We start from the raw sequence: 21,830 nt of genomic DNA, 5'->3' as shown, positions 1-21,830 counted from the left end.
TTTGGTTCCAGGTAGAACCCTTTTGGGTTCCATGTAAAAACCTTTCCAGAGAGGGTTCTACATGAAACCCAAAAGGGTTCTCCTATGGGGACAGCCAAAGAACCCTTTTGGAACCCTTTTTTCTAAGAGTGTAGTCTTGCATCTGTATCATGGTGTGAGAGCCAGTTATCTTATTTCACCAGCTGCAGTTTGAAGAAATGTTATCTCGTTTTGATAAATATGAATGTGTGTGTCTATGTCAGGATGGCTGTATTTATGTCTGTGTGTGTGTTGAGATTTGTGTTGTTGTTTATGTGGTGTGTCATGTATGGTTTTGTTTTGCTGATGCGTGCATGTGGGATATCTGCATGTCTTCTTAAAGGACTTATTATTTTCTACTATGTCTGTTATGTGTAAAGTACATGTACAGGATATCTCTCTGAATGTGTAAATCTACATTTTCATCATGTTTATGTACACATACAGTATATCGTCCCAACAATGTCCTCCCTGCTGCATGTCTACCCATACTACATGTCTATATCCATGTTTATATGCATGTTTTCTGTGTTGTCTCTGCAAATCTACATGCAAACCTCACTACTGCAGGACCGCTTCTATGGTGACAACATCCAGTATCTATACATTCTTTCCATCCCTGGGTTTCTCCCCACAGCGGCGTCGCTGCTGTGTATCCGTCCAGACGAGCTCCACGAGGCCCTGACGTCCCACTGCGTAGTAGCCCGGGGCGAGACCATCGTCAGGCCCAACACTGTGGAGAAGGCCACGGAGGTGAGGGACGCCATGGGCAAGGCCCTGTACGGCAGGCTCTTCAGCTGGATCGTCAACCGCATCAACACCCTGCTCCGACCCGACACACACCTAGGGTAAGAGAGCATGTGTGTATGTGTGTGTAGAGGATACCCTGAAAATAAACATAAACCTCACTAGTAGATGCTAATCATAATGACTGTCATCATTATAAACCTTCCTGATCTTTCTCTCTCCACCTCATAGTCTCTAATGCTCTTCCTTAATACCTAATCATTTCTGATCTCCCCTGACAGAGAGGATGACAAGGGCCTGAACATTGGCATCCTGGACATCTTTGGCTTTGAGAACTTCAAGAGGAACTCATTTGAGCAGCTCTGCATCAACATCGCCAACGAACAGATCCAGTTCTACTTCAACCAACACATATTCGCCTGGGAGCAGGTAGCCCATTCCTCCTTGTCGCTAAAATAGCCGTCTCTCTCTGAAATAGTATGAATACTCATTTGAGTGTGCCTATGCCTCCAGGGAAGCATTTCAAAGCACTTTTCACCTTGGATATGACTTAATTTACATCTAAATGGTGATAACGCGTCATCGTTTGTCACCTGGCTCTTTAACAGAGTGCATGAGGGTGAAATATCCTTCCGTTTGTATTTACGATGGGGAAAGGGTTGACGATTCCCTAGCTGTCATCTCTGGGGTGCGCTTTTGCCTCGGGGCAGAGAATGGTTTGCTCATGTTAAATGCTTTAGTCTAACCCCATAGAGAGGTTCCATAAATCATTGCAAAAGAGGGTCAATTAGGAGTTAAAGACAGTTGTAGGACTTAAACTCACACCAGGGCAAAGTCTGGCATAAGGCCCGGATATATACAGTCGTGGTCAAAAGTTTTGAGAATGACACGAATACTAATTTTCACAAAGTCTGCTGCCTCAGTTTTGATGATGGCAATTTGCATATACTCCAAAACGTCATGAAGAGTGATCAGAAGAATTGCAATTAATTGCAAAGTCCCTCTTTGCAATGAAAATGAACTTAATCCCCCAAAAACATTTCCACTGCATTTCAGCCCTGCCACAAAAGGACCAGCTGCCATCATGTCAGTGATTCTCTCGTTAACACAGGTGAGAGTGTTGACGAGGACAAGGCTGGAGATCACTCTGTCATGCTGATTGAGTTAGAATAACAGACTGGAAGCTTTAAAAGGAGGGTGGTGCTTGAAATCATAGTTCTTCCTCTGTTAACCATGGTTACCTGCAAGGAAACACGTGCTGTCATCATTGCTTTGCACAAAAAGGGCTTCACAGGCAAGGATATTGCTGCTAGTAAGATTGCACCTAAATCAACCATTTATCGGATCATCAACAACTTCAAGGAGAGCGGTTCAATTGTTGTGAAGACGGCGTCAGGGCGCCCAAGAAAGTCCAGCAAGCACCAGGACCGTCTCCTAAAGTTGATTCAGCTGCGGGATCGGGGCACCACCAGTGCAGAGCTTGCTCAGGAATGGCAGCAGGCAGGTGTGAGTGCATCTGCACGCATAGTGAGGCGAAGACTTTTGGAGGATGGCCTGGTGTCAAGAAGGGCAGCAAAGAAGCCACTTCTCTCCAGGAAAAAGATCAGGGACAGACTGATATTCTGCAAAAGGTACAGGGATTGGACTGCTGAGGACTGGGGTAAAGTCATTTTCTCTGATGAATCCCCTTTCCGATTGTTTGGGGTACCCGGAAAACACCTTGTCCGGAAAAGACAAGGTGAGCGCTACCATCAGTCCTGTGTCATGCCAACAGTAAAGCATCCTGAGACCATTCATGTGTGGGGTTGCTTCTCAGCCAAGGGAGTGGGCTCACTCACAATTTTGCCTAAGAACACAGCCATGAATAAAGAATGGTACCAACACATCCTCCGAGAGCAACTTCTCCCAACCATCCAAGAACAGTTTGGTGACGACCAATGCCTTTTCCAGCATGATGGAACACCTTGCCATAAGGCAAAAGTGATAACTAAGTGGCTCGGGGAACAAAACATCGACATTTTGGGTCCATGTCCAGGAAACTCCCCAGACCTTAATCCCATTGAGAACTTGTGGTCGATCCTCAAGAGGCGGGTGGACAAACAAAAACCCACAAATTCTGACAAACTCCAAGCATTGATAATGCAAGAATGGGCTGCCATCAGTCAGGATGTGGCCCAGAAGTTAATTGACAGCATGCCAGAGCGGATTGCAGAGGTCTTGAAAAAGAAGGGTCAACACTGCAAATATTGACTCTTTGCATAAACTTAATGTACTTGTCAATAAAAGCCTTTGACACTTATGGAATGCTTGTAATTATACTTCAGTATACCATAGTAACATCTGACAAAAATATCTCATAACACTGAAGCAGCGAACTTTGTGAAGACCAATACTTGTGTCATTCTCAAAACTTTTGACCACGACTGTATATACAGTTGAAGTTGGAAGTTTACATACACTTAGTTTGGAGTCATTAAAACTCGTTTTTCAACCACTCCACAAATTTCTTGTTAACAAACGATAGTTTTGGCAAGTCGGTTAGGACATCTACTTTGTGCATGACACAAGTAATTTTTCCAACAATTGTTTACAGACAGATTATTTTTCTTATAATTCACTGTATCACAATTCCAGGGGGTCAGAAGTTTACATACACTAAGTTGACTGTACTTTTAAACAGCTTGGAAAATTCCAGAAAATGATTTCATGGCTTTAGAAGCTTCTGAAAGGCTAATTGACATAATTTGAGTCAATTGGAGGTGTACCTGTGGATGTATTTCAAGGCCTACCTTCAAACTCAGTGCCTCTTTGCTTGACATCATGGGAAAATCAAAAGAAATCAGCCAAGACCTCAGAAAAGAAATTGTAGCCCTCCACAAGTCTGGTTCATCCTTGGGAACAATTTCCAAATGCCTGAAGGTACCACATTCATCTGTACAAACAATAGTACGCAAGTATAAACACCATGGGACCACACAGCCGTCATACCGCTCAAGAAGGAGACAAGTTCTGTCTCCTAGAGATTAACGTACTTTGGTGCGAAAAGTGCAAATCAATCCCAGAACAACAGCAAAGGACCTTGTGAAGATGCTGGAGGAAAGAGGTACAAAAGTATCTATATCCACAGTAAAACAAGTCCTATATCGACATAACCTGAAAGGCCGCTCAGCAAGCAAGAAGCCACTGCTCCAAAACCGCCATAAAAAAGCCAGACTACGGTTTGCAACTGCACATGGGGACAAAGATCGTACTTTTTGGAGAAATGTCCTCTGGTCTGATGAAACAAAAATAGAACTGTTTGGCCATAATGACCATCGTTATGTTTGGAGGAAAAGGGGGGTAGCTTGCAATCCGGAGAACATCATCCCAACCATGAAGCACGGGGGTGGCAGCATCATGCTGTGGGGGTGCTTTCCTGCAGGAGGGACTGGTGCACTTCACAAAATAGATGGCATCATGAGGAAGGAAAACTATGTGGATATATTGAAGCAACATCTCAAGACATCAGTCAGGAAGTTAAAGCTTGGTCGCAAATAGGTCTTCCAAATGGACAATGACCCCAAGCATACTTCCAAAGTTGTGGCAAAATGGCTTAAGGACAACAAAGTCAAGGTATTGGAGTGGCCATCACAAAGCCCTGACCTCAATCCTATAGAACATTTGTGGGCTGAACTGAAAAAGCGTGTGTGAGCAAGGAGTCCTGCAAACCTGACTCAGTTACACCAGCTCTGTCAGGAGGAATGGGCCAAAATTCACCCAACTTATTGTGGGAAGCTTGTGGAAGGCTACCCGAAACGTTTGACCCAAGTTAAACAATTTAAAGGCAATGCTACCAAATACTAATTGAGTGTATGTAAACTTCTGACCCACTGGGAATGTGATGAAAGAAATAAAAGCTGAAATAAATCATTCTCTCTACTATTATTCTGACATTTCACATTCTTAAAATAAAGTGGTGATCCTAACTGACCTAAGACAGGGAATTTTTACTAGGATTAAACGTGAAAAACTGAGTTTAAATGTATTTGGCTAAGGTGTATGTAAACTTACGACTTCAACTGTATATATATATATATATATATATATATATATATACATACATATATACTGTATGTACAGAACGCAAGGCTTTTTCTACAGTGCTAAGTGTACAATATATTTGCCTAGAATATCCTGACTAAATTCTGCACAGTAAGCAATCTGTAAAACAATGTGTATCTCTTCCTAACGATCATCCCGATATTGTAACACCAGGCTTTTGATAGACTACATCCTTCCTGAAGAGAGCAAGGATATTTACTTGTTTTTATCAGGCGAACAATAAAGAGCAAAGCCTGAGGAACAAGCTCTTCTGATGCTTTTCTATGTCCCTCTGTTGTTCTGGAATGCTTTGTTTTGTTTCCTCAGGCTGTTATTTCAGCAGCATTGTCCTACTGTCCTGAGAAATTTAGAATGACTTTACCTGAGGCTAATGCTGTGTTCTGTTCCAGATATTAGATGCCTTGTGTGTTTGCGTGAGCGTGTCTGTGAACATGGGTACATAAAAGTAGAGCAGGGCAATATGGACAAAAATCCATATTGCGATACATTGCCTGAATTGATGCCATAACGATCAATAGAAATTAATGTGCACCACCATTTTTTATTATCCTTTAAACTACTACTAGTAGTTTGATGGTTGTAGCCATCAATTGTCCCATTAACAATCCCCCATATTAGCAAACTTATTTCATTTAAGCTTCACATTTCTCTAGTATAGGCTACTTATCATAATGAACGATATCAGCAAAATACCTGCGATAAGTGATCGGTATGGTCAGTGTCGCTAATTTTCGGTTTGTCGTCCCAGCTCTACCTAAAAGCTTTGACATTGTATTTTCATTTTGTGCTTCACCTCTAGAGAGACATATACTGTATGTTCTGTGATGTTGCTGACTCATAGTTGGGCCTAGACTTTATCAGGTGAGCCAAACATGAAGAACTAAACTAAACCTACCCAGGGTGATGTTATCTGTCAGATATGGTTATGGTTTAATTCAAAACCAGCTTCACCGTTCCAATTTAAACCTTTCTGTCCCTTACCATCTCCTATAGGATGAGTACCTGAATGAGGATGTGGACGCCAGGGTGATTGAGTATGAGGACAACCGTCCTCTCCTGGACCTGTTCCTGCAGAAGCCCATGGGTATGCTGTCACTGCTGGACGAGGAGAGCCGCTTTCCCCAAGCCACCGACCAGACCCTCGTAGGCAAGTCCCCACACAGTCCTCACTCAGTCTTTGTGTAGCTACTAAGATCTAATCCCAATGCCTCAGGGCAGTGATTGGTGTCCTGGTTAAATGCCCAACTTGGCCCTATTTCCATCATGGCCATCCAATAGGTGTTCTGGCAGAAATTGGTTGTCGTGCATTACCCAAGTCACTGCTACACATTGGTGGTGGATGAGGTGAGCTCCCTCCATTACTACGTAAAGCGCTTTGGGTGTCTAGAAAAGCGCTATATAAGTCCAATAAATTATTATTATTATTATTACGAAGTGTACACCAGTTTTATCCAATTAGCTAAGCCACTCATCCACTCAAGTCATGAATAATTCAAAAGGTTAATTTAAGAGGACCTAAAGGTAGTTTAAACATTGCTATTTAAATAATTAGCAACCTTGCAAGTATGTTATGTGGATGCATTTTTGCTTATTCTGTCATTCAATTATGTTTACATGCTTAGCAAGCCAGCTTGGACTGCTAGTAAATTAACCTGTGTGAACTTTGTCCATTGTAGAAAAGTTTGAAGACAACCTGAAATCCAAAAACTTTTGGAGACCGAAGAGGGTGGACCTTGGCTTTGGAATTCATCACTATGCTGGGAAGGTTATAAGGCCTCCTGTCTAATACATCAAATACATGTTTTAGGTCAAATATTTAGCATTTGGCGATAATAATTTAAAAAGACAGGAAATGGGTACTCCAACCCTAAATGTGAATAACAGTAGCAGGTGTAATAAGCTGAGTTTGCTGTAAAACCATGTTTGTGCATACAGGTCTTCTTACCCCCTCTGTTGATCATGTTTAGGTGATCTACAATGCTGCAGGCTTCCTCTCTAAGAACAGAGATACACTGCCGGCAGATATTGTTCTTCTGCTGAGGTCGTCAGAAAATCAGCTGATTCGCAAACTGGTCACCCACCCTCTCACCAAAACAGGTAAACACACATGGCCTAATAACAACACTGTCTCTTAGCACAATCAACTAACCTATGTTTTCACTTTGTATGTCATAATTGAGGTAGTCTCTCAAATGTATAGTTTTCTTGTCAAGCAAGGCATTTATTTTTTTTCCCATCTGACTCTCTACATTTACATTTACATTTTCATCATTTAGCAGACGCTCTTATCCAGAGCGACTTAACTCTAGACTTGCCTTGTGGTGATTATTCAAATATCATATCGTAACAACCTCAATATTTATCATAAATTAATGCCGCTGTAAACAAATGTGTTTATTTGTCGAAATCGAAATGCTAAATGCCAAAGAACCAAAGAAAACCGGTCCATGTCACTTTTTACAGTGCGGCCTATTGTTATTGGAGGCCGGGCTTTTGTTGTGAAAAGCTGGTCCTTGCAGCGTGAGTACCCTTCATAGGCAGAGGACGCGGCCCTTCTGAGCCCAAATCCAATCAGCAATCCCATAATCACTCTTTAATATATTTTATTGAGCTACGGCAACCTCTCCTCCCCCTTTGTACTGTCATTCCCACTGACCTCATGAAAGCTAACACGATGACATGCTAGCATGCTACAAAGAGCGAGTCCACTTCTCTATAGCTGTGTGCTATTGAAATAGCATCGGCCTGTAGCTATACACTTGACATTATCAAGTGACATGGAAATTCTGGATATGTTTGTTGATGAATTTGCACGGCAGATGTTGCATCACTAATGTTGATTTTCAGATTGCCTTCTCTTGCTAACTTAGTATTTTCCCTCTTTAGAGTAACTTGCTCTATGGGGTCAAGCTTGTTTAGTTTTTTCTCCCACATATTCCCTCCACCTTCTTCCATTTTAGTACAACTTGATTTGGTTATATTAAATATAAATGTGCACTTGCATGTCTAACTACTGCCATTTTGTTTTTCCATGAAGGCGCTGATTGCCAGCTATCTCACTAACTCTTTCCTCTTTGAAACTGTGGTGTAGCTTGTCCTTTTGTTATAAACTTCTCTCCCTCTATCTCTCTATCCTCTAGGCAACTTGGCCCACACTAAGGGTAAAGGGATGAACACACTCATGAGCATGCCTCGCACCCCAGCACACCCTCAACGCACCATGAACTTTGCCAAGGTACGGGTATAAGATTTTCTAACTTATTTTCCTTTATACACCCTCAAACAAAGTTTATAGTTCTGTCGCATTTACTTTCTTGCTTCCCTTTTCCAATCCAGTAACGTTAACTGTCCTACTTGTAATTCCATGTCAAAACATTTTTCAGTCTCACTTTCTCTTTCAGACAAACTAACCTTTTGTGTCCTCTCTGACTTTCTCTCTCTCTCTCTCTCTCTCTCTGTCTCCCCTGTCTCTCTCTCTCTGCGTTTTCCTCGTAAAGATGGGAGTGCTTAAGTTATTCAGTTCTAGCATGTCACTTGGTGAGGTAATGGCAATCTCTCTGTCTATGTTGTATCTATGTTGTATGGCAAACCATCTACCCACCCCTAGGAAATAATAAGACTAGTCGTTTTACATTTGTTTTTGTTCATGGCTCGTCCAATTCCCATCCTTTCGTATTTCCCTTTCAATAGATGAGAGTGAGAATCTATGAGTGTGGGTGCAAAAGCAGTCTTTTCGATTTTCATTAGAACCTCAGAGTGAATTGATTGTCTGATTAGATGTTAAAGGAGAGGCTTTCATGTGCATACTACTGGTAATTTTTATATTTTCTCATTTACCTAGGTTTAATGGGGTTATTTCTGTTTATGACACCATGCCTCATGATATTGACTAGTTTTGAGGAAGTGCCCTTCACGCACTCGTAAGAGGTTGAAGTCATAACATGATCAACTTAAAGTTGTTTGTTGTATTTCTGCATGACAACCTAAAGTTACCCCTAGAACTTATCTTACCCACAAAAAGGGCACAACCCTTTACTTTCTAGCACACCACACTAATCTGATAGTTAGGGGAAGGTCACAATTCCCACTTTGTCAAACCAATTTGTATACCTGAGGGCCATTGGCAGAGGCTAAACCTGGCAATTAACTGTCTTTGATGAGTACATGAATGTATTTCCATTCATCTGCATATTTTACATTTCTGCCTAAGAAAGCACAAGAAAGCACATCAAAGACTCCTCCGCTAGTCATGAGAGTGAGTGTCATTTTAGCAATGTTTTAGGCTCATGGTGTAAAGGTATGTTTTGTCAGTGCTGTTGCTTTGTAGTGAGCAATGTGACTCAACCTTGCTGCAATTTTTTTCTTGCATGTGCAATGTTTCAAGGTTCATATTTGGCTGTGTCCCAGATAAGCATATATTTGCATTTTGTATCTGCACTCTCCTTATTACTCTGCAAATGAGAACATTGTCTGAGATTCTCAGAAGGCATTGTATGGAATGAGAAAAGTCCCACTGATTTTCAAGTGTCATAATTTTTTTTAAATGGCAGTTTCACCAATGATCATAAGCAGGAAAATAGCTGGTTTCTCTGTGGTAAAATCTTCATAATGCTTGCCATAACTCGCAATGAAATTTGAAACAAACTGACTTAACACATACATCCCCTTATGATCAAGTGGTCACTGTCCTTTGTCACAAACGTCTAATTTGGTACCTCTGAAGTCAATACTCAGCATTAAACATTTAAAACAAGTTGTCATTATGCAGACTTGATTCCTAACTTGGCTCGTGTTTGTTTACGCTTCCTCTTTATGCATCTCTTGCAGCCTTCTTCTCGGAAATTAACGCTCACCCCAGAAAAAAAACACACGCCTTTCTTGCCTCTCGATCACACAGTACATATTCAAACGGTGATTGGTGATTTTCAAAATTTTGTGCTTTTCACACAACAACAAAAATGAGAGACATTTCATGAGAAAATATGATACACAGATAAGGCTTCTGAATGTTGATATCCAATTCAGGCTGTTATTTACAGGACAGTATAAACCTGCCTATTTTGGGGTTCAGAGCCCTCATCTAACCCATCATTGCTTTTCATATTAATTACACATTGATGAATAACTTCCAATCCATAATGATCTTATACTCGTACCGTTCAGTCAATAAAAAATAAAAAATAATATTCTACAACATCTTTTAGGGCCAGTTTCACGGACTGAGATTAAGCCTTGGTTTTAAAATCATTCTCAGTGGAGAATCTCCAATGACATGGCTTTTAAGTCCAAGACTGAGCTTAATCTGTGTCCGGAAAACTGGCCTATAGTATTTTACAGTGCCTTCGGAAAGTATTCAGACCCCTTGACTTTTTCCACATTTTGTTAGGTTACAGCCTTATTCTAAAATTGATGAAATTGTATTTTTTTTCTTTATTCATCTACACACAATACCCCATAATGACAAAGCAAAAACTGTTTTTTAGATTATAATTTTTTTAAATGGAAATATTACATTTACATAAGTATCAGACCCTTTACTCAGTACTTTGTTGAAGCAACTTTGGCAGCGATTACAGCCTTGAGTCTTCTTGGGTATGACACTACAAGCTTGGCACACCTGTATTTGGGGAGTTTCTCCCATTCTTCTCTGCAGATCCTCTCAAGCTCTGTCAGGTTGGATGGGGAGCGTTGCTGCACAGCTATTTTCAGGTTTCTTCAGAGATGTTCGATCGGGTTCAAGTCCGGGCTCAGGCTAGGCCACTCAAGGACATTCAGAGACTTTTCCCGAAGCCACTCCTGCATTGTCTTGGCTGTGTGCTTAGGGTCATTGTCCTGTTGGAAAGTGTACCTTCGCCCCAGTCTGAGATGCTGAGTGCTCTGGAGCAGGTTTTCATCAAGGAGCTCTCTGTACTTAGTTCGGTTCATCTTTGCCTCGATCCTGTCCCAGTCCCTGCCACTGAAAAACCTCCCCACTGCATGATGCTGCCACCACCATGCTTCACCGTAGGGATGGTGCCAGATTTCCTCCAGACATGACACTTGGCATTCAGGCCAAAGAGTTCAGTCTTGGTTTCATCACACCAGAGAATCTTGTTTCTCATGGTCTGAGAGTCCTTTAGGTGCCTTTTGGCAAACTCCAAGCGAGCTGTCATGTATCTTTTACTGAGGAGTGGCTTCAGTCTGGCCACTCTACCATAAAGGCCTGATTGGTGGAGTGCTGCAGAAATGGTTGTCCTTCTGGAAGGTTCTCCCATCTCCACAGAGGAACTCTGTAGCTCTGTCAGAGTGACCATCGGGTTCTTGGTCATCTCCCTGACCAAGACCCATCTCCCCCGATTGCTCAGTTTGGCCGTGCAGCCAGCTCTAGGAAGAGTCTTGGTGGTTCCAAACTTCTTCCATTTAAGAATGATGGAGGCCACTGTGTTCTTGGGGACCTTCAATGCTGCAGAAATGTTTTGGTACCCTTCCCCAGATCTGTGTCTCGACACAATCCTGTCTCGGAGCTCTACAAACAATTCCTTCGACCTCATGGCTTGGTTTTTGTTCTGACATACACTGTCAACTGTTGGACCTTACATAGACAGCTCAATTTCGAGTCTCATAGCAAAGTGTCTGAATACTTATGTAAATAAGGTATTTCTGTTTTTTTTTTTTTATACATTTGCTATAATTTCTAAAAACCTGTTTTCGCTATGTCATTATGGGGTATTGTGTGTAGATTGCTGAGGAAATTTTTTATTTTATCAATTTTAGAATAAGGCTGTAACTTAACTAAATGTGGAAAAAGTCAAGGGGTCTGAAAACTTCCCGAAGGCACTGTATAATACATATAATACTATGTTTTCCAATATTAATTGATATAACTCAACAAATACACCTACCATGAACCTGTGGTGAATAATCTTGATAAACTCACTGTTTTGTGTGTCCAGGGTGATACTGTAACTGGAGAGACCACCCATCATCCTAGAGAGTCCACCAACATGAGAACACAGACAGTAGCCTCCTACTTCAGAGTAAGAAAGTCTCACTTTATCACTTCCTACATTACTGAGTGGATAGATTATCCCCCAACCCTGGTAGTATAGCTCTGACTGGTAGTACAGCTCTGTTGATAAACTGACTGGTAGTACAGTACATTCGCATACTGTGACATGTAATGTGTACCTACAGTTGAAGTCGGAAGTTTACATACACCTTAGCCAAATACATTTAAACTCAGTTTTTCACAATTCCTGACATTTAATCCTAGTAAAAATTCCCTGTCTTAGGTCAGTTAGGATCACCACTTTATTTTAAGAATGTGAAATGTCAGAATAATAGTAGAGAGAATTATTTCTTTCAGCTTTTATTTCTTTCATCACATTCCCAGTGGGTCAGAAGTTTACATACACTCAATTAGTATTTGGTAGCATTGCCTTTAAATTGTTTAACTTGGGTCAAACGTTTCGGGTAGCCTTCTACAAGCTTCCCACAATAAGTAGGGTGAATTTTGGCCCATTCCTCCTGACAGAGATGGTGTAACTGAGTCAGGTTTGCAGGCCTCCTTGCTCGCACACGCTTTTTCAGTTCTGCCCACAAATGTTCTATAGGATTGAGGTCAGGGCTTTGTGATGGCCACTCCAATACCTTGACTTTGTTGTCCTTAAGCAATTTTGCCACAACATTGGAAGTATGCTTGGGGTCATTGTCCATTTGGAAGACCCATTTGCGACCAAGCTTTAACTTCCTGACTGATGTCTTGAGATGTTGCTACAATATATCCACATAATTTTCCTTCCTCACGATGCCATCTATTTTGTGAAGTGCACCAGTCCCTCCTGCAGCAAAGCACCCCCACAGCATGATGCTGCCACCCCGTGCTTCACGGTTGGGATGGTGTTCTTCGGCTTGCAAGCAACCCCCTTTTTCCTCCAAACATAACGATGGTCATTATGGCCAAACAGTTCTATTTTTGTTTCATCAGACCAGAGGACATTTCTCCAAAAAGTACGATCTTTGTCCCCATGTGCAGTTGCAAACCGTAATCTGTCTTTTTTATGGCGGTTTTGGAGCAGTGGCTTCTTCCTTGCTGAGCGGCCTTTCCGGTTATGTTGATATAGGACTCGTTTTACTGTGGATATAGATACTTTTGTACCCGTTTCCTCCAGCATCTTCACAAGGTCCTTTGCTGTTGTTCTGGGATTGATTTGCACTTTGGAAATTGCTCCCAAGGATGAACCAGACTTGTGGAGGTCTACAAAAAAAATTCTGAGGTCTTGGCTGATTTATTTTGATTTTCCAATGTTGTCAAGCAAAGAGGCACTGAGTTTGAAGGTAGGCCTTGAAATACATCCACAGGTTCACCTCCAATTGACTCAAATGATGTCAATTAGCCTATCAGAAGCTTCTAAAGCCATGAAATAATTTTGTGGAATTTTCCAAGCTGTTTAAAGGCAAAGTCAACTTAGTGTATGTAAACTTCTGACACACTGGAATTGTGATACAGTGAATTATAAGTGAAATAATCTGTCTGTAAACAATTGTTGGAAAAATGACTTGCCAAAACTATAGTTGGTTAACAAGAAATTTGTGGAGGGTTCTAAGTTTATGTAAACTTCCGACTTCAACTGTATTTATCTCCTTGGAGTTGTACCAGTACCCCTGGACAATCAGAATATATACTGGTTTACATAAGAAAAGAAAGCAACTAATGAAAAGAAAGCAACTAAATATGTCTTCTCATACAGGAATTCAAGAATAGGCATTTTGGTCTTATTCAGGTCTTTACCTGGACACTAGTTTTAAGTGGATGCTTAAGGTAAACTACTCACTTCCTGCCTCTTCATTCACCAGTATTCCCTAATGGACCTGCTGTCCAAGATGGTAGCGGGACAGCCCCACTTTGTGCGTTGCATCAAGCCCAACAATGACCGGCAGGCCAGTAAGTTTGACAGGGAGAAGGTGCTGGTGCAGCTGCGCTACACTGGCGTCCTGGAGACAGCTAAGATCCGCCGACAGGGCTACTCTCACCGCATCCTCTACACCAACTTCGTCAAGAGGTTGGTGATCCTAATCATAGAAAAGACTCCATAGGCTCCCACTTATTGCTTGTGAATGACAAGAAGAATGGAAAACTCCTTTTGAGGTTTTTAGGCTAATAGTGTGCAGAAATGGTTTGGTAAGTCTAGTATTGGTTGTTGCAGGTACTACATACTGGCTTTCCGTGCGCACAAGGAGCCGGATGCAAGCCCAGAGACTTGTGCAGCTATATTGGAAAAAGCCAAACTGGAAAATTGGGTCCTGGGCAAAACTAAAGTAAGGTCACATTCATGGAGTATTTTGGAGTAAAATGTAAATGACTAGACAAATCTCATGGAGAGTATGACTGAGTCTACATCCTTTGATTGTGTTTCCATGTGGTGTCTCTCAGGTGTTTCTGAAGTACTACCATGTGGAGACCCTAAACCTGATGGTGAGGCAGACCACAGACCGCATCGTTCTGGTCCAGGCCTACGTCCGGGGCTGGCTGGGGGCCAAACACTACCGCAAAATACTGGAGAAGAGAGCACAGAGCGCTGTGGCCATACAATCAGGTCAGTACGTGGTCACTTTGACCTTACCACCATAGTGGAACCAAAACTGTCCCGGTTCCTTTTAAATGTGTGCAAAGACCTTTAAGTTCTTTATTATCATAAACAATAGTTGATATCTGTATGTTAATGATTTGTCTCTAATATATCGTCCACCAGCGTACAGAGGACATCAAGTACGGAGGAGATGTGCTGATGATAAATTAAGCAAAGCCAAGTTTGAGACCTTCATCATCCAGTTACAGGCTGGTGAGGAGACCATTATGCCACTTCATCATTGTTTTCTAAGATCGGTTTGTTCATGTTCAGAGGATACATAGTACGTTTAGTGTAGTTTGAACTTGTACCATCCTCTTCTGCAGTTTGCCGAGGTTACCTCGCCAAGAAGAAGTACAAGGAGTTGGTGGAAGAAAAAAATAAAGCTGCAGCTAAGATTCAGGCACATTATAGAGGACACAGGGAGAGGAAGAGTTTCAAAAAGAAAAGGTAAGGACAACCATAGATGGATCTGCACTACGCAAAAAATATAGTCATAGTAAAATGTAGGAAAGTAGATCTAGAACTTTTTAAACATTGTGAAGTTAATGTTTTGTTGAGTAGAAATTGTATATTTAAGCAATAAGGGCTGTTCTTATGTACGACGCAACGTGGAGTGCCTGGACACAGCCCTTAGCCATGGTATATTGGCCATATACCACAAACCCCCGAGGTGACTTATTGCTATTATAAACTGGTTACCAACGTAATTAGAGCAGTAAAAATACATGTTTTGTCATACTTGTGGTATACGTTCTGATATACCACTGCTTTCAGCCAATAAACATTCAGGGCTCGAACCACCCAGTTTATAATTAGTATTTTACTATTTATTAGGATCCACATTAGCTGCTGACATGGCAGGAGCTACTCTTCATATAAACATATATATAGAGTATACCCCCATAGTTGTTCCAGATCATAAACATTTTACACTGAGTTTGATTCTGTTCAGAGCAAAATCAACTGTATTCTCTTTAGGGAGGCCATTGAAAAAGACAGGATAGAGAAAGAGAGGATCGAAGCTGCCAAACTGGAGGAGGAAGAGATGGCCAAATCCGCTGTGGTCCTTCAGAGTAACTACAGAGGCTACAAGGAGAGAAAGAAACTCAGGGAGCGCCACAAGACACTGTCTGGAGACGAGTTGAGATTAAGGTCACCCTCGCCTGTAGAGGTGGAGCCTGCTATTATGGAGGAGGACGAAGAGGAGGAGCAGGAGGACATGAAAGAGGTTGCAGTGGAAGAAGAAAAGGAGGAAGGGTTGACCGAAGTAGCGGAGGAGGAGGAAGAGGATGAAGACACGGCCAAGGCGGAAGAGGACGACGACGATGAGCTAACGGAAGTGGGTGAAGAGCTGGTGGACGAGGAAGACACAGAAGTTGACGAGCAACAGAATACAGAGCCCGCAGAAGGGGAGGAGGTTAACCCAGAACAGGAAGCTAAGGCAGCTACAGTTCTCCAGAGCAACTTCAGGGGCCACAAAGAGAGGAAGAGGCTGGTTGAAGAAGGCAAGATCCCAGCAAGGAAACAGAGAGTGATGAGCCCAACTGAAGACGAGACCACAAAGGTAGAAGGTATGTCAAAACCAGAAGGAAGGTCAAAGGTTCCAGAGGAAGTGGCCGTGTCTGCAGGTGTGGAAGAGAAGGAAGAAGTAGATGAGGCCAAGGCAGCTACGGTCATCCAAAGTAACTTCCGTGGCCACAAGGAGCGCAAACGCCTGCAGGAGGAAGGAAAAATCCCCAAGAAAAAGAAGACGAAAGAGGCCAAAGAACAACCCAAACGAGAACTTGTCCAGACACAGGAGCCAACGCTAGAACCCCAACCAGAGCCGTCCACCGCAAGCCAGACCGAGCCAGACGAGGAAAAAGCTGCCACCGTTCTGCAGAGCAATTTCAGAGGACACCGGGATAGAAAGAAATTCAAGGAGGAGAGAGAACGGGTCAAAAGGAGCAAGGAGGAACCCATGGTTGAGGAACAGGAGGAAGGGTTGAATGTTGAGGACAGGGTTGTGGACCTCACCGATGTAGAGCTGGTTCGCATAGAGGAGACAGAGTCTCAGGGAGGGGATAGGTATGACGAGGAGCAGGCAGCGGTGAAGATCCAGAGCCAGTTCAGGGGCTACAAGGACAGGAAGAACCTGAAGGCCACCAAGGCCACAGCCCAGAGAGATACGGAGGAACTGGAGGTCTTTTCTAAAGAGGTAATCTAGTACTAACCCACTTGATGTGTCTGCCAACGGCTTTTCTTGGGGTTCTGAACCCCCAACTATTTGATTATATGTATCATTTGTCCATTGTCTATACAACAGGTCACTAAGTCTTCCCAGAACTACATGAGCCTCCAGCAGAAGCTGAACGAGATCATCCTGGCCCACCAGATAAACCCAGCCAATAACAGCATGTTTGTCAAAGGGCAGGCAGTCAATGGCTTTGCTGTCAACCATCAGCAATCAGGTAAGTGTCTGACTTGTGTGAAAACCACAAGACATTGCACATAGCAAAGAAACGACAAATGTACTGTTGAGTACAGACATGGATGAAATTAAATACATTTGAAAAGAAGTCAATAAAAATACTGTAGACTGGTTTTATACAAAAACCAACTGGAAGTACTATGTGTGATCCCGAGTCACTCAGGCAGTATTGAGTATAATTACCATTCTGAAGAAGCAATCGAATCCTTCTTTTCTGGTCTATCCATCTTTCCAGTGGGCTCCTGGCTCGTCTACTTGGTCAAACAGCTCCAAGACTATCCCTCACAGACAGAGAGCTGAATAGAGTTCACTGACACTCATTGAAATAAGACTGAGTGCACCTGCAAATAGTCTTTACCTCCATAACCAACTCCTTCTTGGGTTGTAAAGAGACCTTATGACCAGGCACATGCCACCCATCTTCAATTAACTTAAGGCTTTAGTGTTTCTTTGAGTGTCAGTTTGGCCCTATAGACTACACAATATGTGGTATGTGTTCTCAAACACCTTTCAAGTATTTGAATTTTCCGAAGCAGCTTTCTCAATATGTACAGTACACAGACATTATGGTGTTCTTTTAATGTCTTGTGTAATTTCTCCTTTTTGTGATCTCATTCACCTATTTCATGAGCTATTTTCAGCCTATCCTCAGTCATCCCTGCCTCAGGAGCGAAACAAGATGGTGAAAAATAAGGCACATCTTTTGTTATGTCTCCGCTTCGCAGTAGCTGATAATTTAATCAGCAGACAAAGTTATATTTTCTCTCTCATTCAGGCTCGATTGTATCTGAAAAACCTGGGGATGTCAAGTGCCAAAACCGGAAAGCGGTTCTCGACACGATGCGTCATCAAAAAATGTATTTGATTCCCACCGGTGATATGTGTAATTGCTTTGAAATCATGAGCAAGGGAGCTGGCAGAGTGAAAGTTCAGCATCTCAGTGCTTGGTGTGTCAAATCCATCTGGCAGCTGAAATGTTATTATCATCATAAGTTTACCAGGTGTCCGGAAGAAATATCATTATTGTGTCACCCATGATTTGTTTTTATTGGTTAGTGTCATGACTTTCTCATATTGGATTGTGAGAGAGGCAAGCCTAGAACACAATTGGTAACCTTGTATCAAATATGCATTTTCTGAATGTGAGATATACACTATATTAGTACAATAACAACTCACCACAACAACAAAATCCAAACTGCAATCTCAAAGACTTGGGATGCCTGGTAGGTGCCCTTTACAAGGTGTTCTTAAGAGCAACACATTGCCTGAGGAGCATAATTAATTTCCAGTGTTATTTCCAGAGACATTTTCTCCTCCAAAATGTCTTAATTGATTTGGTCCAATAATAAGCTGTCCTCATACCTCGCTACATTTCAATTAAAATCCTAATTTTTTTTATGCAGAAAGACATTTGGGGACATTTCTTAGAATGCCAATCATATTTCACTTCATGGAAAAGGTCATTAAATGCTAATCACGTTTCATAAGGCACTGCTGTGGCAATTACAACAACCATTAATATGGGGATTTCAAATGAGCTTTTCTCCTTTGAGCAATACAGAATCACTGACGACCTTTAAATAGACAGGTTCAATAATATGAAAAACTATGACAAACCATGCATGAAATACAGCCTTTACCTTACATACTGTATCCATATGCACACATACACATATTACATTCAATACATTACTGAGAGCTATAGGTCACCATAATATGGGACACAGTGGAGGCTGCTGAGGGGAGCACAGCTCATAATAATCTCTGTAACGGAGCACATGGAATGGCACCTGGAAACCATGTGTTTGATGTAATTGATACCATTCCACTTATTCCACTACAGCCATTACCATGAGCCCGTGCTCCCCAATGAAGGTGCCACCATCCTCCTGTGATGGAACACTATCTGGCAGGGATAGGAATATCTGATCGATCTCTGTAGGAAAATTCTAAAGGGTCAGGGGGTCAGCCTGATGGCCTGTTCACACCCGATAGCCTCTCCAGTAATCATACGCCCAGTCATACAGCCTCTCCAGTAAGTCATTAGAAAAACAGGGTCAAATATAACAGCCTAAGGCAAGTTTCCATACAGCTCTGTAGGCCAAATATCAGCCTCAAGTTATAAGACAGTAGGCTACATAGCAACCAAAGCCCATGAGGTTAGCTTAACTGCATAATGTAGGCTTAAGATTTTTGGGGACATTTAAGCTTGTAAAATGCCTAAAATTCTTAAAACGTACTACTCCAGTCTCCTTTTCAGCTAATTTATCACCTGATTTACTTAACAAAAGATCCATCTCAATAGGTGGTCCATTTTGCTCAAAATGTATTTTTTACCCTTTAATGTGTGTACTTTATTGTATTTATACTTAGGATAACGATTTTCAACAGTAAAAGTTACAAACTCTTTAAGTCTTTGGTAGAATAGAATCACCTGAAGCCACCATTTTTAAAACGCCCTTCCATTTCAACATTATTTCCAGGTAATATTCTCTTCTGGTATTGTTACAATTGTAGCAACGTTTGTAAAATAAAATAAAATAAAATAAAATTGTATTTGCCACATGCGCCGAATACAACAGGTGTAGACATTACCGTGAAATGCTTACTTACAGCCCATAACCAACAATGCATTTATTTCTTAATAAAAATGTAAAAAAACAACAACAACAAAAAAGTGTTGAGAAAAAAAGAGCAGAAGTAAAATAAAAGAACAGTAGGGAGGCTATATACAGGGGGGTACCGGTGCAGAGTCAATGTGCGGGGGCACCGGCTAGTTGAGGTAGTTGAGGTAATATGTACATGTGGGAAGAGTTAAAGTGACTATGCATAAATAATTAACAGAGTAGCAGCAGCGTAAAAAGATGGGGTGGGGGTGGGGGGGCAGTGCAAATAGTCAGGGTAGCCATGATTAGCTGTTCAGGAGTCTTATGGCTTGGGGGTAGAAGCTGTTGAGAAGCCTTTTGGACCTAGACTTGGCGCTCCGGTACCGCTTGCCGTGCGGTAGCAGAGAGAACAGTCTATGACTAGGGTGGCTGGAGTCTTTGACAATTTTGTGGGCCTTCCTCTGACACCGCCTGGTATAGAGGTCCTGGATGGCAGGAAGCTTGGCCCCAGTGATGTACTGGGCCGTACGCACTACCCTCTGTAGTGCCTTGCGGTCGGAGGCCGAACATTTGCCATACCAGGCAGTGATGCAACCAGTCAGGATGCTCTCGATGGTGCAGCTGTAGAACTTTTTGAGGATCTGAGGACCCATACCAAATCTTTTCAGTCTCCTGAGGGGGAATATGCTTTGTCGTGCCCTCTTCACGACTGTCTTGTTGTGTTTGGACCATGATAGTTTGTTGGTGATATGGACACCAAGGAACTTGAAGCTCTCAACCTGTTCCACTACAGCCCCGTCAATGAGAATGGGGATGTGCTCAGTCCTCTTTTTTTTCCTGTAGTCCACAATCATCTCCTTTGTCTTGGTCACGTTGAGGGAGAGGTTGTTATCCTGGCACCACACGGCCAGGTCTCTGACCTCCTCCCTATAGGCTGTCTCATCGTTGTCGGTGATCAGGCCTACCACTGTTGTGTCGTCAGCAAACTTAATGGTGTTGGAGTCGTGCCTGGCCATGCAGTCATGGGTGAACAGGGAGTACAGGAGGGGACTGAGCACGCACCCCTGAGGGGCCCCCGTGTTGAGGATCAGCATGGCAGATGTGTTGTTACCTACCCTTACCACCTGGGGGCAGCCCGTCAGGAAGTCCAGGATCCAGTTGCAGAGGGAGGCGTTTAGTCCCAGGATCCTTAGCTTAGTGATGAGCTTTGAGGGCACTATGGTATTTGAGGGCACAGTGACTCCCGAGTGGCGCAGTGGTCTAAGGCACTGCATCGCAGTGCTAGCTGTGCCACTAGAGATCCTGGTTCGAGTCCAGGCTCTGTCGCATCCGGCCGCAACCGGGAGACCCATGGGCGGCGCACAATTGGTCCAGCGTCGTCCAAGGTAGGGGAGGGTTTGGCCGGCAGGGATGTGGGTTCGTTTCCCACGGGGGGCCAGTATGAAAAAAAATTTACGTATGCATTCACTAACTGTACGTTGCTCTGGATAAGAGCGTCTGCTAAATGACTAAAATGTATGTGTTGAATGCTGAGCTGTAGTCAATGAATAACATTCTCACGTAGGTGTTCCTCTTGTCCAGGTGGAAAAGGGCAGTGTGGAGTGCAATAGAGATTGCATCATCTGTGGATCTGTTGGGGCGGTATGCAAATTGGAGTGGGTCTAGGGTTTCTGGGATAATGGTGTTGATGTGAGCCATGACCAGCCTTTCAAAGCCCTTCATGGCTACAGATGTCTGTGCTACGGGTCGGTAGTCATTTAGGCAGGTTATCTTAGTGTCCTTGGGCACGGGGACTATGGTGGTCTGCTTGAAACATGTTGGTATGCTCTTCAATCGATTGCTGCTGGCACCCGCCCACCCGACTAGAATCACTACTCTCGACGGGTCTGACCTAGAGTATGTGGACAACTACAAATACCTATGTGTCTGGTTAGACTGTAAACTCTCCTTCCAGACTCACATTAAGAATCTCCAATCCAAAGTTAAATCTAGAATCGGTTTCCTATTTCGCAACAAAGCCTCCTTCACTCATGCTGCCAAACATGCCCTCGTAAAACTGACTATCCTACCGATCCTTGACTTCGGCGATGTCATTTACAAAATAGCCTCCAACACTCTACTCAGTAAATTGGATGTAGTCTATCACAGTGCCATCCGTTTTGTCTCCAAAGCCCCATATACTACCCACCACTGTGACCTGTACGCTCTTGTTGGCTGGTCCTCACTACACATTCGTCGCCAAACCCACTGGCTCCAGGCCATCTATAAATCATT

The 21,830-nt window shown here is 42.7% G+C and overlaps 1 protein-coding gene across 1 annotated transcript in view; it reads left to right on the top strand.

Moving 5' to 3' along the window:
- myo3a (myosin IIIA) overlaps positions 1-21,830 on the top strand; it is a gene marked incomplete at its 3' end in the record, with an annotated part of 83,082 nt that overhangs the window by 44,165 nt on the left and 17,087 nt on the right. The window contains exons 18-32 of the mRNA XM_084173203.1: positions 656-866; positions 1,047-1,194; positions 5,860-6,013; positions 6,543-6,631; positions 6,834-6,963; positions 8,007-8,101; positions 8,364-8,408; positions 11,799-11,882; positions 13,702-13,907; positions 14,052-14,163; positions 14,279-14,441; positions 14,598-14,687; positions 14,801-14,924; positions 15,477-16,674; positions 16,783-16,927. Coding sequence (XP_084029329.1) covers positions 656-866; positions 1,047-1,194; positions 5,860-6,013; positions 6,543-6,631; positions 6,834-6,963; positions 8,007-8,101; positions 8,364-8,408; positions 11,799-11,882; positions 13,702-13,907; positions 14,052-14,163; positions 14,279-14,441; positions 14,598-14,687; positions 14,801-14,924; positions 15,477-16,674; positions 16,783-16,927 — 2,994 coding nt within the window. The remainder of the gene's footprint in view (positions 1-655; positions 867-1,046; positions 1,195-5,859; positions 6,014-6,542; positions 6,632-6,833; positions 6,964-8,006; positions 8,102-8,363; positions 8,409-11,798; positions 11,883-13,701; positions 13,908-14,051; positions 14,164-14,278; positions 14,442-14,597; positions 14,688-14,800; positions 14,925-15,476; positions 16,675-16,782; positions 16,928-21,830) is intronic.

This window comes from Coregonus lavaretus, assembly GCF_964263955.1.
Source record: "Coregonus lavaretus genome assembly, chromosome: 2".
NCBI classification, from domain to species: Eukaryota; Metazoa; Chordata; class Actinopteri; order Salmoniformes; family Salmonidae; genus Coregonus; species Coregonus lavaretus.
The sequence above is the reverse complement of the archived record's forward strand: the minus strand, read 5'-3'. Positions and strand labels throughout refer to the sequence as shown.